Below are 23,029 nucleotides of genomic sequence, written 5' to 3'. Positions count from 1 at the left end.
TTTAACGAAAGGCTTAAGAATGAAATGAGAAGATGGATGGTAAATGGTGGAAATGAATGACCTATTTATATAAAAACACAAAACAACATAGGATCCAGGAGGAATGACACATGCTTCTAATAGTTACATGCATGCGCCATTGCCATTGGGATGACATAGGAGCATGCGTCACATGCATTGACGCCTTTGTGCAAATTAGAGTGCATGCGTCATAGGCAGTGACATATTCTCTACAAAATGATATTTTTTGTTTGAATTGTAGTTAGTTTGGTAAAATACTTGAAAAAGTGGTTATTTGAGTTTTTTTTTTTTTTTTGAAAAATGTGATTATTCTAAAAAAAAATCATACTTGGATGGGGTGGAAAGGACATCGATACATCAATAAAGGAAACATGGAGCAGGACCATAACCTATGGACCATGACCAACCCATGTCTGCACCAATTCACTCTCAATTTGATAACTATACACTAAGTATGGTGAACTAGGTGAAAGACGTATGTGAGGCCATTTATCAAGATCTTTCTACTCTTGACCCTTACCATCCGCCGACAATACATATAGGCAACAACACAATGTTTACGACCCTTTGATAGGTTTCTAGCCATTATCAACATTAAAAATATTTTTAATGGGAAAGAGTTGTATTCAATGTTTTTAAAACCAGACCGGTCATCAAACCTGTATGGGTATTAGGTCACTAGTTTATTGATCGAACCATTGGGTCACTGGTCGAACCGCATAAGTAAACTAGATAACTCGGTTGAATAAACTGATCTTTATAACAAAAATATATAGTTATTAAACCGGTTGAATCAAACGACTCTATCTCTAAAAAACATCATGACAACTACAAAATTAAAAAAAATAAATCATAATTTCACTAGTTCATTCTTTAAATTTAAGTTCTAAACATAGTCATCACACACAATAAAATAGTACAAAATACAAACTCAAATAAATTTTAAACAAAGTCTAATTGCAACATAAACTGATAATAAAATAATAATTGTCGTGTCTAATAAATTTAATTATAAGGAGGGAAAGTGGTTCCAAATAAATTTTGAACAAAGTCTAATTTTATTTTGGCTTAATTGCAATTTTGATCCTCTATTATATATATATATATATATATATATATATATATATATATATATATATATATATATATATATATATATATATATAATTTTTAGTGACATGACGCTCACATTGTTGACGTGTTAGTATTAGTTCAACAGTGAACTTTTCAAAAAAAGTTATTTTTATTTAAAATTTATGCTGAACATGTCATCAATGTGAGCTACATGTCATTAAAAATTGTCTTCAGATTTACATACAAACTAAAATTCTTAAAAAACTAAAATAAAGGGACTAAAATTATGAATTTTAAAATAGGGAGATCAAAACTCAAACAAATATAAGAAGGGAATTAAGTGTTTTATTATTTTTAAAAAGTTATCAAAATGTCATTTTATCTTAAGAAAAGAGTAAGCATTTCATTCCTACCGGCTAAATAATTTATCTGGTTCAACAATCAGACCAAACCAATAACCTCTATGATTTATGGTCCGACCGATTTGACCGACCGATTGGACTTGATTTTTAAAACACTGGCTGTAGCTACAATTAGAAAAAACTGACTCATACAATTCGAATAAGAATCCTCTCCATTTTCTATATGTCATATGTCTTGATATGCGTGTTTTCTACCTACAAAATTATAATATTAGAGAAAAATAGAAAAAAAATGGAGAGGATCTTATATATGTTAATAAATTTATTTTATTTTTATTTTCAATCATTTTACACTTAAACAATTATTAATATTAATATTACTAGTATATGACCCGCGCGTTGCGCGGTTGAACTATAATATATTATTGTCATTGTATATAATATTTTAAACTTTAAAATATTATTATTATATTTATTATTATGACTATAAAATCTAGAAAAAATATACATTAAATGATTATAATTCAATATCACACATTTATATAAACATAATTATGAATATAATAATAAAAATAATTAATTAATATATTTTATTATTAATTAAAATTTGTATCAAGACAATAAATGACTGAATAAATATAAATAAAAGATAGGAGTTACATAATAGAAAACAAAATAGCTGAAAATTTATTAGTTATATTTATATATATTTATTCAATCAATGACATTTTTAAATTATTAACTTTTGATATTGTATTTACTTTAATATTGTAATGTTTCACTATTCTCCTAAGTATTAATTTTTTAAAAATATTTTTCATAGATTTTAAATTATTCATTAATTTCATTCGTTAATATTCATTTCATTATTGTTACTATTAAAAAATATTTTTATTTACTTAACCTCTTATGAATTTAACATATAAAAAATGATTATTTAAATAATTTATATAGTATTTGTGGATTTAAATATGTAAAATTTATTAAACATTTGTGTAGATAATTATTTAAAAAATAATTCAATATAAAATTAATAAAAGAGAATGATTTTTTAACATTATAGAGAAATTTTTTTATTGAGTTTTTAAAAATTATTTTCAATTGTAAATTATTATTTTAAATTATATATATATATATATATATATATTTATATATATATATATATATATATATATATATATATATATATATATATTTATATATATATATATATATATATATATATATATATATTTATATATATATATATATATATATATATAATTTATATATATATATATATATATATATATATATATATATATATATATATATATATATATATATATATATAATTTATGTGTAAATTTTTTATTCATATTAAAATTGACTTTATTTATTCTCTATTATAGATTATTTATAAATAAATTGTTATTGTAAGTTATTGACGTAGTATTATCATGTAAATAAGAAAATAATTTTTTATATTTAAGGTGATATAAGGTTCATATTTTATATTATTATTATACACAAATTTATTTTATAAAATTAGATAATAAAATTAATTGTATCCAAATAATCATAAACTATAAAAAGAAACATTTTTAATAATAATTACTCTAATTTAAATAGTTAAAGAAATTATTAAGCTAAAATAAATATAATTTAAAGAAATATCCATACTATCATTAAAAAAATTATATAAATTAAGCTATTATTAAGATAAAATAAGTACAAAATATTAAAAAGTTAAAATTTAATTACAAATATCTAAACTTATATAATAACAAAAATAGATTAAATATTTAAATAAATAATAAATCATTATAATATCATTAATATTCTTGATTCTAACAAAAATCTAGTTGAGCATGAGGCAATGTTGCACCCTAAAATTTGCCCTCTTTATTGGAGCTATAAGTTAATAATGACGTTTATTTCGTCATTCAAAAATTGAAGAAAAATAATAAAGAGTTTTCATGGGTTTAAGAAGAAAGGCGTGAAAAATGGTTTAAACAGTGGAAATACGAGAAAATTCGCAAGTCTTATTCTGAAAGTGATATAAGCTAAATTCCCGCGATAGCCCGACTGTTTCGACGATATCTACAACTTTTGTGTTCGGCTCGGAAGCCAATTCTTTGAGGAAGGTTGCCAGATTTGCAAATTACTTGAGATTTCGTAGTGAAAAACAATGCTGAATGTAGGGTTTCGGACCTCGGGAAATTCATATCTCCTAATCCGCTCGTCGGATTCACTTGAAAATTTAACTGGAGCTCCGTACCATCATTACCAAGATTTCATATGTTCGGACTGAAGGCCAATTATGTACGGAAAATTCCCAGAATTTTAAGGATCGTCGCGTTGTTTCGGTAAAAAAGTGTGTTTTCGAGTATGTCGCGCCGAGTTTGAAAATTCATAACTTCTTCGACTTTTATCGTATGAAGTCCATTCCGGCGTCATTTTCTCAGAAATTTCGTTAGCTTCGTTTCTTCGTCACACATGCTTGTTCAGATTTTGAGCCGAAGATAGGGTTTCATCGAGTTCTTTGAGCGGTACTCACAAAATTCTGCACAGTCGCACCAGATGAATCGGCGTTTCTCGTCATTCAAACGGGCGTATTTTCTTCATCGCTTATCGGATTGAGACGATTCTCGCGGCGACGAGTCAAGAATTTGGTCATCTTCACAATGGTATTGGTTTCGTTCCGAAATCCCGAGCCGAACCGAGTTTCCTTGAAAACAAGCCAAAATAAGACGCACCGAGGGCAATTTGGACATTTCGCGTTGACAATATATAAACATTTTGCTCTTCACAAATAAAAAAAAAGAACTCTCATAATTTCAATTCACCAATTCTTCACCAACACATTCTCTCAATTCTCTCTCAATTTTCATAGATCAAAACCACAAATCACATAAAACTTTCATCAAGGTTCATCAATCTTCATCAAGATCAAGAACATGGATTGAAGAATCAAGATCGAAGTTCGAATTTCTCTTCCTCTCTCCACATAGATTTGCGCGCCACTTTCTCTCTCTCCCTCCGGATTTCGTTCGAGTTCGTGTCGTGTTCGCGTTCGCATCGTGTTCGTGTTCGCGCTTCGGTTAGATCTTCATTCGGTAAGCTTTCGGATCTCGAATTAAGTGCTTAATTGTTGATTATTATGTGAATTCGGATCTAGACCTACCTCTTGTTCTTGATTAATTGATAATTGATGATGATTGATCGGTGAATTTGTTCATACTTTGTTCGAATTTGTCGTGTTCATGTGAATTGTGTGTGGATTTTATGTTGATTGCATATAATTGTTGCTCGTTGATGATGAATTGTGTTATTCGTGGTTGAATCCGTGATTTGTTGGTAATTTTGTGTGTATAATTGTTGTTGATAATTGGCGTTATTTGCGATGTACTCAACGTGTTCGTATAAATGCATGTGCTACATTTTCGATTGATATTCGCCTTGCTTGACGCGTCGCACTTAGCATGTGTATTGATATGTGACTCACTTGATTCGCGGATTTACGTATAGCATGAATTTTCAATGTTTGTTTGCTCTAATTTCAAGTTGGAACGGTTTTGGATTGAGTGAGAATGGCTCCGGAGCCTTAAAAATGCATAAAAACCTGTTTTGCTACGCCAAGAACCGGGTTGTCCCAGGCGGGAACCGGTTCCCACTCAATCCAAAATTGTTGGTTCTCTGTGTTTTTGTACCTGGAACCGGGTTGTCCCTAGGTGGGAACCGGTTCCCAGTTTTCTGAAATTTTGACTTTCTGTGTTTTTGTACCAGGAACCGGGTTGTCCCTAGGTGGGAACCGGTTCCCAGTTTTCTGAAATTTTGACTCTCTGGTTTTTAGTACTAGGAACCGGGTTGTCCCTAGGTGGGAACCGGTTCCCAGTTTTCTGAAATGTTGCTTCTCTGGTTTTTTATATGGGGAACCGGGTTGTCCTATGCAGGAACCGGTTCCTGTGTGCAATTTTTGTGTTTTTCTTTTATAACTTCAATCTTACATAACTTTTTACTCGTAGCTCCGATTTGCACGTTCTTTATATCGTCGGAAAGCTTATGAGACGTACTATCTTGCCAGATGTTTTGTTTTCATTAATTTGTAGATCATCCATGTGTTGATTTCTCTTTGATGTTTCATTATCCATTTCATGTTTACATTACTTGTTCGTTTCCTTTCGCTTTATAGTAATAACGCAATTCCGATTGCGGTGTTTGTTATCTCTAACTTGTGTGCTAGTGTGCAAGGCCTTTGGATAGTCACCGATTGACGATTATTACCCGAGTGTTCCGCTTCACTTGCGGACACAATTCCATTCATCTATATCGTGTTCTCGACTTAGAGACACGATCCTATTGCTTTATATCTGCTTGTTTGGTTTGCTTGTTCCTCTTGCAGGTGTATCGTGATTATGCTCGACGTGCGAGTCGACATTTGTGCGCTTTATGGATAATCGGTGTGCTGACTATTTGCTTTTGCTTTGCTAGCTCGCTCGCGGGATTCTTAGTTTCTTCGCTTTGCTTCGCTATAGTTTACGGATCATCATCCGTTTGGTATTGATCCCGTTTCATTTTACTTTTCTCGCACTTTATCGCTTTACCGCATCATCCAATAACATGAGAAGTAGGACCTAGACATGCATCTGGCCAAGTCCTCGAAAGAGGCTCTGTTTTTGTTGGTGTGTTTATATTTGTGCTTTGCGGCAGGGAGTCACGGTGTAATAAGTCCTATATGGCGCTCCGTTAAGTCCTCATGGAAGGCACGCGGGAAGGGTTAGCAATCAACCCCCGCCTAGTTTCATCGAGTCCGTTTGGTATGCGCACGCTACGCGTTGCCCGCTTCCGAACTTGCAAAAGATCTTGTTATCGAGTATGTCAGGAAAAGGGTTCATGTAGCCGGACCCCCGCCTTTCCTATAGCTCGCGTCGCTCGACGTTGATGCTCGGTGTACGCACGCACCGTTTTCCTTTACGATCCGTGACGGCTTGGTTGCTGAGAGGGGTCCGCCCTCTTGTCTATGGCCCGATCATTTTCAAGAGGTCTAATGCTTGGTTGACTTGGGTTGAGCTGCTCCCCTTGGCTATGGCGGGACCGCTTTTCTACCACTCGGTCAGTACCGTTGGTTTGTTTGCTTTACGAGCGGACGCTCGTTTGTGTGATATTATTGTTTGGTTCCCTTATCCCTCGTAGGTTGCTAGTTTAGTTTAGACTTGTACCCTTTATATGATAATATTAGGTAGCAAGCTTTCCCCCTTAGCTTAGGTTTTCCTCATGCATTCTTTAAAACACAAACCACACTCTTTGATTTTCTTTTCTTAAGAGCTTGTTATTTCCGCTCCATTCCCAAGCATAAGCCTCCAAAGGTCGAGCAGCGGAGTGTGAATGTAACTCGTTCACCTAAAAAACACAAAACAAACAAAAATTAGTTAGCCGAGCTACGGTACCTCTGATTCCGCAAAACGGATACGTAGGCAGCGGGGTAGGGCCCGTGCGAGTATGACTCTTTCTTTTCCCTACATTTTGCATGCATTTAGTTCAGATTTAGCGCAGTTTGCTTACACACCCATAGGTTTAGACATAAGCGTGGATACCATCGAGTACGATGGGCGCGAGGGGTGCTAATACCTTCCCCTCGCGTAACCGACTCCCTTACCCTTTTTCTCTGGTCGTGAGACCGTTGTTTTGTTTTGTGGTTTGCTGGCATTCCCTTCCTTTTCAGGATAAATATGTTAGTGGCGACTCTGTTAATTTTCGCGGTAGCGACAGGCAAAGGAAACTTAAAAATGATTTGTAGCTAATTTACAATTACAAGTGAAATTGAAACCAAATATAAACCTCCGCTCCTACTAAATCAGAGTTCTTCAAACACATTTTCAACATGCGAAGATAATCTACAATAACATTAAATCTTTTACTAAGACAAACAACAATTTAACCATCAGACCTTTAAATAACAAAATTACATTCAACTTGTAATTCTAAAACATAATACTTCAAAGACTTATTACTTTTCAACATATTTTATATTCAGCTCCTATTAAATCAGAGTTTTTCAAACATATTTCCAACATGCAAGATTTTTTAATGTTACCTCAAATGAATATATGATAAATTCTTAGAGAGAGAAAAACTATAAAACTATTAGTTTTATAACTTATGCATTAAAATTCGTATGAAGGTAAACTATAAAAATCTCATACCTCGTTGAAAAAAAAATATTGTTTTTCATATATAATGTTTGAATTGTCAAACTATTTTCTATAATGCAATTCATCTCAAAAGAGTAATTCAAAATTATAATGTCATTTGTAAGAAGATGAATAACAAATATAGGACATAAAAAAATACCACATAAGAATCTATCTTTCGATAAAATTCTCAAATATATCTTCAATACGTGCACATAATATTTTATTTTATAAAATGAAAGATTATGATCAATCTTTCAATAAAATTATCGAATATGTCTTCAAAACCTACACATAATGGAAGATTATAAAAATAAAAAAATAAAATCTAAAGAAAAATAGAAGATTATGAAAATAAAATAGAAAGCATAAGGAGAAATAGAGTTTTAGTGAGACAAAATAAACCTATAAACTGATAAGTTGATGAGACACTCCTTCCCCCTTAAATATCATCATAAAATCAATAAAAGTTCAACCATAAATATGAATTAAAATAACAATATAATGTAGAGTAAATTCTACCTTAAATAATATTAATATGAATCAAATAGTAACTGTCATAATTAAATATTTCAATTTTAAAAAAAAATATAAAGGAAATGAAATTATTGTTCATCCTTTTAATTTTTATTTTTTAATTCATATGAATTTTGATTAATTCAATCCTCCTTTATATTTAGTTTAACTCTATATATTCTCTCATTTTTAATAACTTTAATTTAAAATTATTTTACCTATTTAAAATTATCTTATCTTCGGTTTTACATATATTCTTATTCTTAACTTTCATAATTCTCTTTCTTTTTAAAAATGCTCAATAATATTAAGCACATTAATTTATTACAAATATATTAATTGTGGTATAAAAGAAATTAATGACAAAGTTAACTGTTTTTATAGAAATATTATTTATGAGTTACATTTAAAAGAAATTTAACACTAAACTATATGGATAATGCTAACGAGTGCCCCAGGGGCACTGGTTAAGAGATTAATTGTGTATATTCAATGCATTGAATATACATATTTTCTTTATTAGGAATGCTTAACCAGTGCCCCTGGGGCACTCGTTAGCATGACCCAAACTATATTATTACATTTATTAATTATTAAAAGTTAAATTTTAATATTACATTTATTAAATTTTAAAGAGTTTCTTATAACTAATTTTATTATATAAAATTAATGAAGTTAATAGTCTAATAATCTTTTAATTTTTTTAACTTACATGAAGTAAAGAAAAATAATAATAATGAAGAAAGAATTTCTACTCAATAATTAAAAATAAAAATAAATTTGCGTGTATTAAAATCTCTTTTTGAGTTGTGAGAGTAATAATATAGTAATTATTCTTATTTGACTTCTTTTATTTTTAGTTTTTTAGTTTTGTTGGGTTGTTGCAATTATTAAATTGATAATAATAATAATAATAATAAAAATATTTTTTAAATATATTTTGAATCCAAAAATATATATATTAAAATATTCTTTATGTTTTTTATTTCTTTTTTGTTATAAATTAATTTGACTGTTTAAATAATTTTTATAATTTAATCATGATTAATATTATTATTATCATTATCATCATCATCATCATTATTATTATTATTATTATTATTATTATTATTTATTTTTTTTTTTTTGAAATAAAAGAATTTATTCATTTCAAAGAGCAAAATTACTCAAGGTCATTACATCATAAATTGACTATCTCTACATAAGAATATTTACTATATGCTTCCTAAGCTTGGGTTTTCTCCAGCCCCTATATACAATGGAGTCACATACATTTCTAGTAATCCTATGGATATCACTATATGAACCTTTATTATCAAATATAGTGGAGTTTCTGTACATCCAAATACCGTAGCAAGCTTCAGTTGCTGCAGCTTTGACAAACTGGTTTTTCCAACCTTTACCTTTAGCCATTCTCTTCAGCCAATCAAGATGAATATGTTGATTCTGATCTATGTTCAACCACCTCTTCATGTCCATCCAGATGTGAGCAGTAGCTGGACATTTAAACATCAAATGATCAAGGTCTTCCTCATCCTTGTTGCAAAGCTGACATGTGGTGTGTTGAAGTAGGCCCATATTCTTCATTCTCACCTTGGTTGCCAGTCGGTTTTGACAAATGAGCCACATGAACACCTTAGCTCTAGGCCGAGCAAAATTGTGTGCAATCATGTAGTACCAGTCTATCCTGTTATTGTCATCAATCAACAGTTCATATGTCTGCATCATAGCAAATTTCTGAGCAGTTTCCATGTTATACCAGTGTGAACCCAGTTTCCCAATCAACTCCTTCGATGCTAATATGTTCTTAGTAATCCAGGTACAGTTATTATTCTGGATTTGCCTTAGAGTATCCCTGCCTTTTATATAATAGGAGTGAATCCATTTTACCTAGAGGTTGTTTCTTTTTAAGCAGATGTTCCAAAGACATTTAAGAATAGCAACTTGGTTCCATATTTGTAAATTGAGAATGCCCAGGCCTCCTTGTCTGACAGGCCTACAGACTTTCTTCCATGCCACAGGGGATTTCTTGCTAGGATTAGAAGATCCTGCCCATATGAATGCTCTGCAGAGGCTATCAATCTTATGAATGACACTAACAGGGAGAGGTAAGCTTGCCATCCAGAACTGGGCAATTGCTGAGATGGTACTCTTAACTAGCTGGATTCTGCCAGCTATGCTTAATAGCTTAGCTGTCCAATGCCTAATTCTAGCCATGATTTTGTCAATAAGAGGCAAGTAATAGTTCACACTCAGTTTCTTGGGAGCCAAAGGTATGCCCAGGTATTTTATAGGGAAGTTACCTTCAGCAAAACCAGTAGTAATCCCAGCCTGATTTCTCATGTTAGCATCCATTCCACCATAGAAGGCCTTACATTTATTTGGATTCACAACAAGACCTGTGGATTCAGAAAAGCTATTGAATGCAATGAGCATCTTCCTTAGAGAATTATCATCTCCTCTACTAAACAACAACACATCATCAGCAAATGTTAAGTGAGTCAGTCTAAGTTTTTGGCATTTGCTATGAAATCTGAAATCAGTATTCTTTGTCATCTTCTGCATCAACCTGTTCATGTATTCCATCATTATCACAAAAAGTAGAGGGGAGATAGGGTCTCCCTGTCTAATACCTCTCCTTGCATTCATGACCTGAGTATACTCTCCATTCACATTAAATCTATAGCTCACAGTGGAGGTTCCCAGCATAATCCAATTAATGAATTTCATGGGAAAACCTAGCTCCTTCAACACAGTTTCCAAAGAAGACCAGTCTACCATATCGTAGGCCTTCTGCAGGTCTATTTGGAGCATGCTTCTAGGGGTGCCACCTTTCCTATTATAGCCTCTAATCAGTTCAAATGCCAGCATGATGTGATTTTGAATCACTTGCCCTTTAAGAAAAGCTGCCTGACTCTGGTGCACAATATCAGGGAGGACCAATCCAAGTCTAGTAGTAAGGACTTTTGAGAGAATTTTATAGAAAGTGGTGCAAACAGCTATAGGCCTGAAATCCTTAATCTCATTTGCTTTGTCATGCTTAGGTATAAGTGTAACAATAGTGCTATTAAAAGCTTTGAAAAGGTTACTTTCTCAAAAAACTCCTGAGCAGCCTTCATCACATCCTGCTTGACAATTTCCCAGCTAGACTTGAAGAACTTAGCTCCAAAGCCATCCATTCCAGGGGCTTTGAAATCTCCTATGTCCTTCAATGCTTCCCATATCTCCTTTTCAGTGACTGGTTTGGTGAGTTGAATACTTTGGTTGTGATTCACTTGCTTACCCTGTCTCAAGGCCTCAATGTCTACATGTTTTAGATTATGAGCCTTTGTCCCCATTAGGCTTTGGTAGAACTTCAGGACTTCATTCATGATGTTCTTCTGATCTGTCACATAAGTTCCATCAGCAATCTTTATCATCTTCATGCTGCTACTCTTCTGTTTGGCTTTGATGGAAGCATAGAAGTAAACATTGTTATCATCACTCATTCTTATCCAGTCGATCTTTGCTCTTTGCATAAGCATCTGTTCCTCTTGCTCATGTAGCTTGATAAGTTCTGCAGTGCACTGCCTCACCTTACTAATCATATCACTATCCATGTTGTTATTCTGTAGATCAAGTTGAGCCATCTCCAGATCTCTCCTGACTTTCACCAGCATGCTCTTAGTGTTGATCTTGTTTCTACTCCACTGTTGCAGGTCACTTTTAAGTCTTTGTAGTTTTCTCCAAAGGATGAACATGGGAGTCCCTTCTATTGGCTTATTCCAACTTGCTGCCACAGTATCCTCATAACCTGCCATCTGAATGAGAGAGTTATAGAATTTGAATCTCCTTTTGGTAGATGCCCTCTGGTTCTCTTTGGCCACCTGCAATAAGGCATGATCAGAGACATTCGGTGGTAAGACATTCAGGTTCCAGTCAGTGTGCAGTTGGTACCATGACACATTGGCTACAAGTCTGTGAATCCTGGAATGTATGGGATCAGCAGTGTGTCTATTGCACCAAGTGTAATAATCACCACAACTGTCCATCTCACTTAATCCAGTGTTATTCATCATCTCTTGAAGGTCCCTGAACTCAGCTTCCATAACCATCCTCCCCCCTATTCTGTCCTGGGCCTTTGTGACATTGTTATAATCACCAATGATGCACCAAGGTTCTTGATTCCTAGGCTGCAACTGAGTAATGTGTTTCCATAAGATTTTCCTTTGTTCAAGCTGATTTTTACCATACACAGCAGTTAGCCAATACTGGAAGGTACCCTGTCCATCATAGACTCCACAGTGGATAAATTGGTCTGAGCTTGCAACTGCTTTAATCCCTACATTCTTGTCATTCCAGGAAATCCATAATCTCCCATTGTCATGGTGATGATAATTGTCCAGATACTGCTCATGGACATTTAACTTGTCACGGATTCTCTTGGCATTATCTCTTTTGACTCTTGTTTCAATTAAAATCAAAATGTCGGGCTTCATAAGATTGAGACGGGAACTAATCTCTCTTATCTTCCCTGATTTATTAAGTCCCCTAATATTCCATGATATTAACATGGTCCTCCATCTAAGGCCTCTAAGGAGTCATTCAATACTCCAAGGGCCTCAAATCCATTCGTACAGTTAATACATTATTATTATTATTATTATTATTATTATTATTATTATTATTATTATTATTATTATTATTATTATTATCATTATTATTATTTATTTTTATAGCTATGGCTCAATATTATTATTCTTTAATATATAATATATTATTTATTTTAAAATCTTATTTATGTTTTTTATTTCTTCTCTGATAAATTTATTTGATTGCTAAAATGATTATGTATAATTTAATCCATACGATTATTACTATTATTATTAATATTAATATTATCATTATTATTTATTTGTAACTGTTACTGCTATGGCTCAATATTATTATTATTATTATTATTATTTAATTGATTTTTATTGTTATTTAATTATTAATATTGTGTCACTTATTAAATAATATATTCTTTATTATTTATATTATTATTTATATTATTATTATTATATTTCAATTATTATTATTGTTATTTTAATTATTAATATTATATCAATTATTAAATAATATATTATGTATTCTTTATTATTTATATTATTATATTTATTATTATTTTAATAATAATTATTATATTTTTGATTAGTATTTATTTTTTATATAGCGTCAAATTAGTAAAATTAAAATTAGGGTTTATGCTTAGATTGGAGAGTTTTTTTGATGATTATTAAGATTAAGATTAAGATTATTATTATCGTTATAATTAATTATTAAAGTAGGGGTTTAATAAAAAAATAGTATTTAAATAAGCAATTTATTTTGTATGAATGAAAATTTGATAAATTAGATGGACCAAAAAAGTGAATATAAAATTAGGGTTTGGCAACAATTATTATGAAGATGATACATCACCATATCTACTTATTATTATTATTATTATTATTATTATTATTATTATTATTATTATTATTATTATTATTATTATTATTATTATTATTATTATTATTATTATTACTATTATTATTAATATTATTATTATTATTATTATTATTAACATTAATAACTATTATTAATATTACTATTAATATTATTTTTGTTATGATTAGTATTATTTTAATTATTATCATTATATTAGTAATATTAATAATTATTATTAATATTATTTTTTTTATAATTATTATTATTTTAATTATTATTATTATTATTGTTGTTATGATTATTATTATTATTATTATTGTTGTTATGATTATTATTATTTTAATTATTTATATTTTGTCAATTTAATAACTAATAGATTTAAGATTGTGGCAATTAATATATATTACTTATTATTTATTTACATTATTATTAATATTATTTTGGTTATTATTATTATTATTATTATTGTTGTTGTTATGATTATTATTATTATTTTAATTATTAATATTGTGTCAATTCAATAACTAAGAGATTTCAGATTGTGGCAATAAATATATATTACTTATTATTTTATATTATTATTATTAATGGTATTATTATTATTATTATATTTATTCTTAATGTAGAGTTAAATTAGTAAAGTTAAAATTAGAGTGTGGGGTTAAATTTGTAAAATTATAATTAAGATTTGGGCTTAGAGTTGCTATCAGGTTGACATGTGGCTAGGGTTGCCATCAGGGCCGGTCCTAGCCTTTAAGAGGCCCTGGGCAAATAATAAAAATAGACCCTTAACAAAAATATTTGAATAATTAATTAAAAAATTTAGTTATAAATAATATTAATATTTTTAATTTTTATTAAATAACTAGTTAAAAATATTAAAAAAAAAGGACCATCTAAGCCTCGAACTCAAAACCACAACCTACAATTTGAAATTGCTTTCCGTTACCGCTACACTAAATAAGAAACTTTGTAACAAAATAAAAGGTACATATAATCATTTACTCCTTAAAATTCCTAAGGCCCAAATATTTTGAGGCCCCTTCATTTATTGAGGCTCTGGCCTGTGGACCTGCTTGCCCTGGCCCAGGGCCATGACAACCTTTTATTTATATATATATATATATATATATATATATATTAAAATTAAGATAAGATTAAGATAAGATAATGTAACAAGAAAAGATTATTGTATTATTAATTTGTAATAACTATTCGTCTATAAAGGTTGTATGTATATTATTATTTTGTTGTATTAAAATCGGCGGTGGCAGTATTGGAACTGCGTTACTTCCCGAAACCGAGTTCACCGCCACCTAGCACCTAGCACCTAGCACCACCACAATCCACCACTCTTTGACCCATTTCCGCCTAGCAGAAGAACTCTCTTAAACTGTAACAATGGCAACAACCTATCACCAACCCACCACAATAGAAGAAGTCCGAACCCTATGGATAGGCGATTTACAATACTGGGTCGACGAAAACTACCTCACAAACTGTTTCTCCCACACCGGCGAAGTCATCTCCATCAAAATCATCCGCAACAAAATCACCGGCCAACCAGAAGGCTACGGTTTCGTCGAATTCGTCTCCCACGCCGCCGCGGAACGGGTTCTTCAAAGCTACAACGGAACTCAAATGCCGGGAACCGAGCAAACGTTCCGGTTGAACTGGGCTTCGTTCGGTATCGGTGAGCGCCGTCCGGATGCCGGTCCCGATCACTCGATTTTCGTTGGGGATCTTGCTCCGGATGTTACTGATTATCTTTTGCAAGAGACTTTTAGGACTCATTATAGTTCGGTTCGCGGTGCGAAGGTTGTGACGGATCCGAATACGGGAAGGTCTAAGGGTTATGGTTTTGTTAAATTTGCTGATGAGAGTGAGAGGAATCGGGCTATGTCTGAAATGAATGGGGTTTATTGTTCTACTAGGCCGATGAGAATTAGTGCTGCTACGCCGAAGAAAACTACGGCTTATCCGCAGAATCCTTATGCTGCTGTTGGTGCTGCTGTTGTTGCTCCTGCACCTGCTCCTAAAGGTATAACAAAACCTACCCTTTTATAGTTAGGGTTGTTTTGGATGAAGAATTTGATTAGGAGCTTATGATGTTAGTGTTTATGTAATGTATATGTTATTTAGCTTTTCTTAATTAGCATAAGCTCAACAACATTCTGTTTCATGTATAGTTTGAATTTTCTTTCTTGACTGATTTAGAGTGGAAGAAAATACTACATGATTGATGTTGCTATATAGTTAGGTGTATTAGGATGATGAGTTTAATTAAGGGTTTATAGTATAAAATCTTATCATGTAAGGGTTTATAGTATAAGTTGTTTCTATAACAGAGAAATTAAAATAAAGTCAAACCGTCTTCATATTAGGTAGTACTATAAGTTATTTTCATAAGCTATTTTGGATAAATTATGGAATGAATCAGCTTATTGATATGCCCTAAGTTGTTTCCGTATGCTCTCTCAAGCAGTCTTCCAAAGGTTTATGTTAGAAAATAAGTTCGAATAAATCAATCCAAATGGCCTTAGTTTTCAACCTAACGCGTTTTTCAGCTTGCCCTTCAAAGTTCTGACCATAATATTCAGCAACATTTTTTTTCATATATAGTTTTAGTTTTCTGTCTTTACTGATTAGGAGTGTAAGAAAATTGTTCATGATTTGTGTCATTATATATTCTGTACTAGTGAATGGGTTTTGGGCTGAAGACTTGCACTGTTACGTATAAGCCAGTTAGCTGTGTTCTGATTTGATAGAATTGTACTAATTCTTGTTGTTGAGATTAATTAATATAGGATGGAATGGAATATATCTTCAATCTCATTCTGTCCATTATCTCTATATTTCTTCTCTTGATTTGGGATATAAATTGAACTAGTAACTTGTTTAGTAATCTCCTTCTCAAACTGTGGAAAGAAAGCTTTTCTTCTTTTTCTATGGTTAACATTGGTATGGCAATTATTTCATTTCATTTTTTTTTTATTTCACTTATCATTTGATATCTAACATTAGTTTGTGGGTTCTAAAAAAATCTATGCCTTCTTTTTACCAAACCTAGGTCATGCAATCCATCAAATTTCAAATGCTGCCAGTCATGTATGGTGTCGATATACATTTCATAATGATGCGACTAGAACCTTACCTCACTAGGAAAATTATACATTTCATGATGATGCGACTAGAACCTTACCTCACTAGGAAAAAACCTGCATTGGAAGTTGAACATTTAATTATTTTTAGCTTTCTAATATTTTTAGATGTATAATTACTAAAATGGATTTAAATATGTATGTTTATAATTAGATTTTATGTCTATTAATACAAATATTTAATTTTATATTACATTGTTAAATCTAATTGTTTATAGGTTAATTCAAAATTAAATTGTAATGAATATTGCATTAGAAACCTTTGTAAATTGCATCTCTTTTCTTCATCTAAAATTGCTACTGTGTCTCAAAAAGAATGCACTTGTTTTAGAGTCATTAAAACAATTACATACTATAAAAAATAATTAGAACCATTGCCAATTACTTAAACAAATATACACTCCTATAAATATTCAGACTTATGACTTAAGTTAATGGGCTGGTTGTGTAAGAAAAGAAAAGGAATGGGCTTTTACAGGTTACAGCATGGTTCTTCTTCATCCCTAACCTTTAGATAGAAGCTGTTGCAACCTGAAACACAGTTAATAAAAAATAAAGATCTGCAAATGACATGTTGAAAGAGGTAAAATTGATAGATCAAATTGTTTTGCTGGAGAATTGATCACGGTTAAAATGTTAAATGCAGAAGCTAGGAATTGATGCTTCATTTGGAATCAATTTTAATTAAAGTGAATCAATTTTTAAAACAAAATCCGAACATCTTTGCAGCTTCCTAAATTGCGTTTTGACCCTTCAAAGGAGTGTATGATCATCCTTAGAGTGAAACCAAACAGGCACTTAGTACAGCTTAGAAGATTTACTTGTGTTAGGAATTCAATAATTGGATTCCGAAGAAGGAGCACTTTTACTAGGAAATAGGAGAGCAATCTCTCCTCCAAGGATTTCCCCTTCATAATAGAGTTACGTCTCTATTCACAAATGATAACAACGCCGGCTAATTAGCTAACTGAATTCTATAAGCATTCTTAACTACTCTAATCAGCGTAGTCAAGATCGAGTGGTGGATTGTAAGATCTTATGTGCTACGGATGTCTAAGAATGCTACGATCAGAAAAAGATCGTTTACATCGCCGGTGTGGTCAAGATCAAGCTTTTTGAAGCAAGATCGTAAAAAAGATGTGCTGGGTCTTTTTTGGGCCTTTATTATGATTTTCATGTTTTTGTGTGTGTATATATATGTATGAAATTACCCCTTTTCCCTTCAGTAGGATTTTACGTGCCATGCTACTAACGATCCGAATTTTATGATCTTTCACAAGCCGGCCGATCCTACTTAAGATCCTGTGCTTGACTTCATTGACTCTATTCAACCATTGTTCCATATCCTAACAACTTATCTATGATCTCCTTTGCAGCAACATATCCAGTTCCAGCATACACCGCCCCAGTGAATACAGTTCCACCAGAATATGATGCAAACAATACTACCGTAAGTCTTTGTAGCCCTAACATTTTTTGAAATTTTCATTCCCTATGGGGCTCTTAAATACTTTTGAAATGCAGGTTTATGTTGGTAATTTGGATCTTAATGTCTCAGACGAGGAGCTAAAGCAACACTTTCTGCAATTTGGAGAGGTTGTTTCTGTCAAAGTACATCCCGGCAAAGCATGTGGTTTTGTTCAATTTGGGGCTAGGTCTTCTTTTTCCCCCTAATCTCTTTCTAATCATTAAAATCTTTTCGCAATAATATTTTAAAATTGAATCTAAAAAGAAATGATAAGATTTTGATATGTTGCCTTTTAAAAGAAATAAGTTTCCCCTGCCCCATTTTACCATACATCTTGAGCTCTTTCACGATCTCTATACTTTTTCTTATATGATGAAAATCATTTAACAGCTCTTTCACGATCTCTTTATACTTTTTCCTTAGGCCTAATATGTGATGAATCATTTAACTTTTTTCATATCTGATGTCTGCAGAGCATCTGCTGAAGAAGCCATTCAGAAGATGCAGGGAAAGATAATAGGTCAACAAGTGATCCGAGTTTCTTGGGGTAGGCCCCTAACAGCTAGACAGGTATTTTTCCTTTAGAGATGGTTACTTTCTTGACAAAATACTTATACTATATAACCTTGTGCATTTGTGTATATCATTCGTTTGAATTTCAGAAACTCTCTCGATGTACAGTCGCAGATTGCATGTGGTCCAAAATTCTTTAGGTTTTTAAAAATCCTACATGGAGTTATACTTCTAGCATAATTTTTGTTGCCCTTTTCATGTCCTTCCATGCTTCAATGTAGAAGTTTGTCTGTTATGTGTGGGAGATGTGCCTAGATTCTTGTTCTACAGAACAACCGTGACATTGTGAATGTATGGTAACACGTGAATGGCCAATGTGGGACATCGAGAATCCTTTACACATGCTAATAGTTAAAGAATGAAACAGGAGATGATGTCGTTGGAGTCATATGTATAGCTATGGTTGTTGATGTTTAAAATGCTCAAGGTTATATATCAATGAGTTTTGATATCTCTGATTAGTTCAATAAGTAGCTCATGTTTAGAGTGTTATGTTTGCTCTAACAAAATGTTGACCCGAAATGGTTCATGGTTGTAGGACATACCTGGTGGCTGGGGACAACAGGTGGATCAAAGTCAATGGAGTGCATACTATGGGTATGGACAGCAGGGTTATGAAGCTTATGCATATGGGGCTGCTCAGGATCCTTCAATGTATGCATATGCTGGATATGCTGGCTATGCACAATATCCCCAACAGGTAAGTTATCCAATTTTAAATTCAGTTTACACATGGCATTGGTTCTTAATAAGAACTTCTTATTTATTCAAGGCAATAACTTCAAGACAATAACTTTATTAGACCACTCATGCTTGTAGGTTGAAGGTGTCCAAGACGTAACAGCTATGTCTGTGCCTACCATGGAACAAAGGGAGGAGTTGTATGATCCTCTGGCAGTGCCCGATGTTGATAAGTAATTGTTTTCTCTTTCTTTTTTAACATGGGAGATAAACAACTCAACTTCAGCATATAGATTTCTTGTGTATTTCTGACATATCCGTGATTGGTTTGTCAGGTTAAATGCTGCATATCTCTCGATACACGGAAATGCCATTTTAGGGCGGTCTCTCTGGCACAAAACCTCATCCTTGCCGCAAGCTTAGGATCTACTTGCATTTGTACTTCATGGTTTTGTATTTCAATACACTCCCCAACTGCAAATGCAACTATTTATTAAGTTGGGTTAGGTTTAAATTCCGGTGACAAGTCAATCCCAATACTTCTTCCATGTGGCGGTTGGCCGGTGTAAAAACATGACAATTGGCATATCAGTAGACTAGTGTTTAATTTGATCGATCCCATTGATTATACTTCTGATTTCGACCAATTAGGTAAACTGAGTTATATATTAAAGGACAGAGGAAACATTGCTTGACAGGGAAACTTCAGCCTCAATTATGAGTTGATATGTATTTGATTTAAATGCTTCAATTAGTCATTAACTAATTGGTATAACGAGTACATAACTCAATAACTCATTACGTGTTTTTATAGCTATGGCTTGTCCTTATGTGGTGTTTTATATGTTTGTGGGTCTACACTTTAACTTCTTGTCAAGTGATTGTCTTTTCAAAATATAAATAGAGTGATAAAAGTACATTAAAAAAAATCCTTCATTCAAACCTTGCCTTACCCAAGCCTTGTTATAACAAAACAAAGAGGACATACATGATCAATGAAAAATACACACACACATTTTGATAGCATAAATAGTCATAAACATAGACATACATAATTACTAGCACCTGCTACCCTTATTATATGTTTGGCATAAAAATAAGTAATCAGAAAATGATTGGAAATCAATTACAAGCCTGATATAATGCACGTTTTGATCTCTTCAAGCCCAGCACAGCAAGAAGTATTCCAATGTAGTTTAAATTGTAAGCTTCTTCAAGTAATTGAAACTTGTTAAGATTCCATGGAGGAAACCTGAACCAAAAATCAGTATAGTAACTTCTCCTAGCAACAGCTTTATAGTGACTGAACACTTCAAATGAGAACTTTCCATGATACTTGCCAAATCCACATTCACCAACTCCTCCAAATGGCATGGTATCCGCTATATACTGAATAAAAATTAAGCAGACCGACCATCTTAGACTCTGTTTGGTAAAAAATAGTAGATACCGATAAAAAAACTCATCATCGTATGAATACCTGTATAATTGCATCATTGAATACAATACTTCCAGATGATGTTTCAGATACCAATCTTCTCTGCATAGTTTTGTTTTTTGTGAAGGCATAAATTGCTAGAGGTTTAGGCTTTGAGTTTATGAACTCAATACTGTCTTCAATCTTCTCTACCTGCAAAAACCATGGAATTAGTAATAATTGAAACTAGAAAAAGACAATATTTAAGTTGTATATTTATCTTACAGTAATTATAGGAAGGATGGGGCCAAATATTTCTTCTGTCATAATTGCTGATTCAAGTGGTGGATCCAGTACTATTGTTGGTTCAATAAATCTACATAAAATTTTAATGCAAAACACTTCAGATAATAATCATGAAAAGAAAAGTAAGAAAAGAGAGAGTATTAATTACAGTTCATCATCATCTTCCATTGAACCACCAAAAACCACTGATTCTTTGACCCTAGGGTCATTGAGAAAACCCTTGATTCTGTTGGAATGATGTTTGTTAATTATCCTTGCAATGGTGTTAGAACCTTTTGGATCATCTCCAAACATTTTCTTAATCCCTTCCTTCATTAATTCCACCTATAAAAAAAAATACATGCTTCAAAATCAAAGTATACTAACATAACAAAATACTTCAAAAAAAGAACCATTTATTGCTTCTGTACCAATGTTGAACTGAATCTCTTTTCTACAAGAACATAATCAATTGCTATGCATGCTTGTCCTGCACAAGAACCATATTTTGCCCCCAAGATTCGTTTCACCGCGACCTTATTGTTCAAAATCAGACATTCAGTGACAGTAATAGTCATTTTACAAATATCTTAAATTTTACCGCCGAACTAACACTCGATATATTGTACTATATGTTTCAACATTACATGTGATAAGATTGAATGAGCTTGTACCTCTCTGTCCCAAGAAGTTGATAGTGAATCAACCAGTGCAGGACATTTTCCACCTAGCTCCAAAGTTACTGGAGTCAAATTCTCCACCGCTGCAGACATAACTAACTTCCCGACTCGCACACTTCCTAAAAAAGATACCGTATCACACAAAAATTTACTCGTTCTATTCTTTATTATAAATAAAATTTCGGTTTTAAATGAATAACTGATGTATCTGGTCTAAAGAGGTAAAGTAAGGTTGACCTGTGAAGAAAATCTTGTTCCACTTTTGCTGTAAGAGTATCTCTCCAACCTCTGGTCCCCCTTCAATGATCTTAATGCCATTAATGTCCAAATAATTTGGTAGAATAGTTGATAGGAGAGAAGAAGAAGCCGGGGCCAGCTCTGAAGGTTTTAGAACTATAGTGTTTCCAGCAGCTACGGCACCGATTAATGGCTCCAAGGACAGTCCTTTTCATAAAACCAATCATATGTAACTTGTTCATATGCTAACATACACAAACACAACCTTAAATTTTTTTACTTAGATTTAATCTATACACGCTAATAGCGTATTCCGAAAACATGTGATTTGATCAGATGCATGTGTAAAAAAATTATACGCGTAAAAATGAATATATTTTTACTCACCAAATGGAAAGTTCCATGATGAGATTATGAGAACTAGGCCAAGAGGCTCAGCAACAATTTCTGCACTTGAAAGCAGTGCTATTTGTGGCAGTTTAGCCTCTTTGCCAGCCATCCATTGTTTGAAGGATTTTATTGCCAAATCTATGGATTTCTTTAATATTCCAACCTGCAAGAACACATGGATGAAACAAATAGCTATATATCTATATATATAATGTATTAATATTTGGTATAAGGAGAGTATATGAAACAAACCTCATCTCTGAAAGCTTCAACATGATGCTTTCCTAAATCCTTCTTAAGGGCCTTCAAGATTTGTTCTTCATTTTCTCTGACAAAGTTTCTCAAACCGTTTAGCTGTGATTTTCTCCATGAGGCTTCTTTTGTTTTTCCACTTCCATAGTATTTTCTCATGTTGTTTAGATCTTTCTCTAAAGCTTCTGCTGAGAACTCCATGTTACTGTAATATTAGAGACTTGTGCACTAGAACAATGTAACTGTAGTATATATATATACTCTCTCTCACACACACTCTTTTAGGCCTTC

The 23,029-nt window shown here is 32.2% G+C and overlaps 3 protein-coding genes across 3 annotated transcripts; 1 reads left to right on the top strand and 2 right to left on the bottom strand.

The window, feature by feature from the left end:
- Nucleotides 1-9,343: 9,343 nt before the first annotated feature.
- On the bottom strand, nucleotides 9,344-9,898 carry LOC131621788 (uncharacterized). Its single transcript, XM_058892829.1, has one exon. The coding sequence runs from the start codon at nucleotides 9,896-9,898 to the stop codon at nucleotides 9,344-9,346; it is 555 nt and encodes a 184-aa protein (XP_058748812.1).
- A 4,947-nt stretch (nucleotides 9,899-14,845) lies between these two features.
- On the top strand, nucleotides 14,846-20,093 carry LOC131621827 (polyadenylate-binding protein RBP47B'-like). Its single transcript, XM_058892866.1, has 7 exons — nucleotides 14,846-15,635; nucleotides 18,132-18,205; nucleotides 18,280-18,410; nucleotides 18,697-18,793; nucleotides 19,335-19,496; nucleotides 19,616-19,710; nucleotides 19,813-20,093. Exons 1-7 carry the CDS (start codon nucleotides 14,996-14,998, stop codon nucleotides 19,898-19,900), a joined length of 1,287 nt encoding a protein of 428 aa, XP_058748849.1. The 5' UTR covers nucleotides 14,846-14,995; the 3' UTR covers nucleotides 19,901-20,093.
- A 250-nt stretch (nucleotides 20,094-20,343) lies between these two features.
- On the bottom strand, nucleotides 20,344-23,029 carry LOC131621826 (aldehyde dehydrogenase family 3 member F1-like). Its single transcript, XM_058892865.1, has 9 exons — nucleotides 22,739-23,029; nucleotides 22,484-22,649; nucleotides 22,097-22,303; nucleotides 21,854-21,978; nucleotides 21,611-21,715; nucleotides 21,349-21,524; nucleotides 21,180-21,270; nucleotides 20,958-21,107; nucleotides 20,344-20,866 (listed from the first exon to the last, which is right to left on the bottom strand). The coding sequence occupies exons 1-9, from the start codon at nucleotides 22,937-22,939 to the stop codon at nucleotides 20,600-20,602; spliced, it is 1,488 nt and encodes a 495-aa protein (XP_058748848.1). The 5' UTR covers nucleotides 22,940-23,029; the 3' UTR covers nucleotides 20,344-20,599.

Source organism: Vicia villosa, unplaced genomic scaffold, assembly GCF_029867415.1.
Source record: "Vicia villosa cultivar HV-30 ecotype Madison, WI unplaced genomic scaffold, Vvil1.0 ctg.000011F_1_1, whole genome shotgun sequence".
NCBI classification, from domain to species: Eukaryota; Viridiplantae; Streptophyta; class Magnoliopsida; order Fabales; family Fabaceae; genus Vicia; species Vicia villosa.
Note: the sequence above shows the minus strand (reverse complement) of the source record. Positions and strands in the feature narration are given on the sequence as shown.

Coding starts and splice junctions, on each gene's coding strand:
- LOC131621826 (XM_058892865.1), bottom strand. CDS start 22,939: ATGGAGTTCTCAGCAGAAGCTTTAGAGAAAGATCTAAACAACATGAGA. Junction 22,304..22,483: donor ATCATGGAACTTTCCATTTG/GTGAGTAAAAAT, acceptor TTTTATGAAAAG/GACTGTCCTTGGAGCCATTA. Junction 21,525..21,610: donor AGAGATTCAGTTCAACATTG/GTACAGAAGCAA, acceptor TTTTTTTTATAG/GTGGAATTAATGAAGGAAGG.
- LOC131621827 (XM_058892866.1), top strand. CDS start 14,996: ATGGCAACAACCTATCACCAACCCACCACAATAGAAGAAGTCCGAACC. Junction 18,206..18,279: donor ATGATGCAAACAATACTACC/GTAAGTCTTTGT, acceptor TTTGAAATGCAG/GTTTATGTTGGTAATTTGGA. Junction 19,711..19,812: donor GCAGTGCCCGATGTTGATAA/GTAATTGTTTTC, acceptor TTGGTTTGTCAG/GTTAAATGCTGCATATCTCT.
- LOC131621788 (XM_058892829.1), bottom strand. CDS start 9,898: ATGGAAACTGCTCAGAAATTTGCTATGATGCAGACATATGAACTGTTG.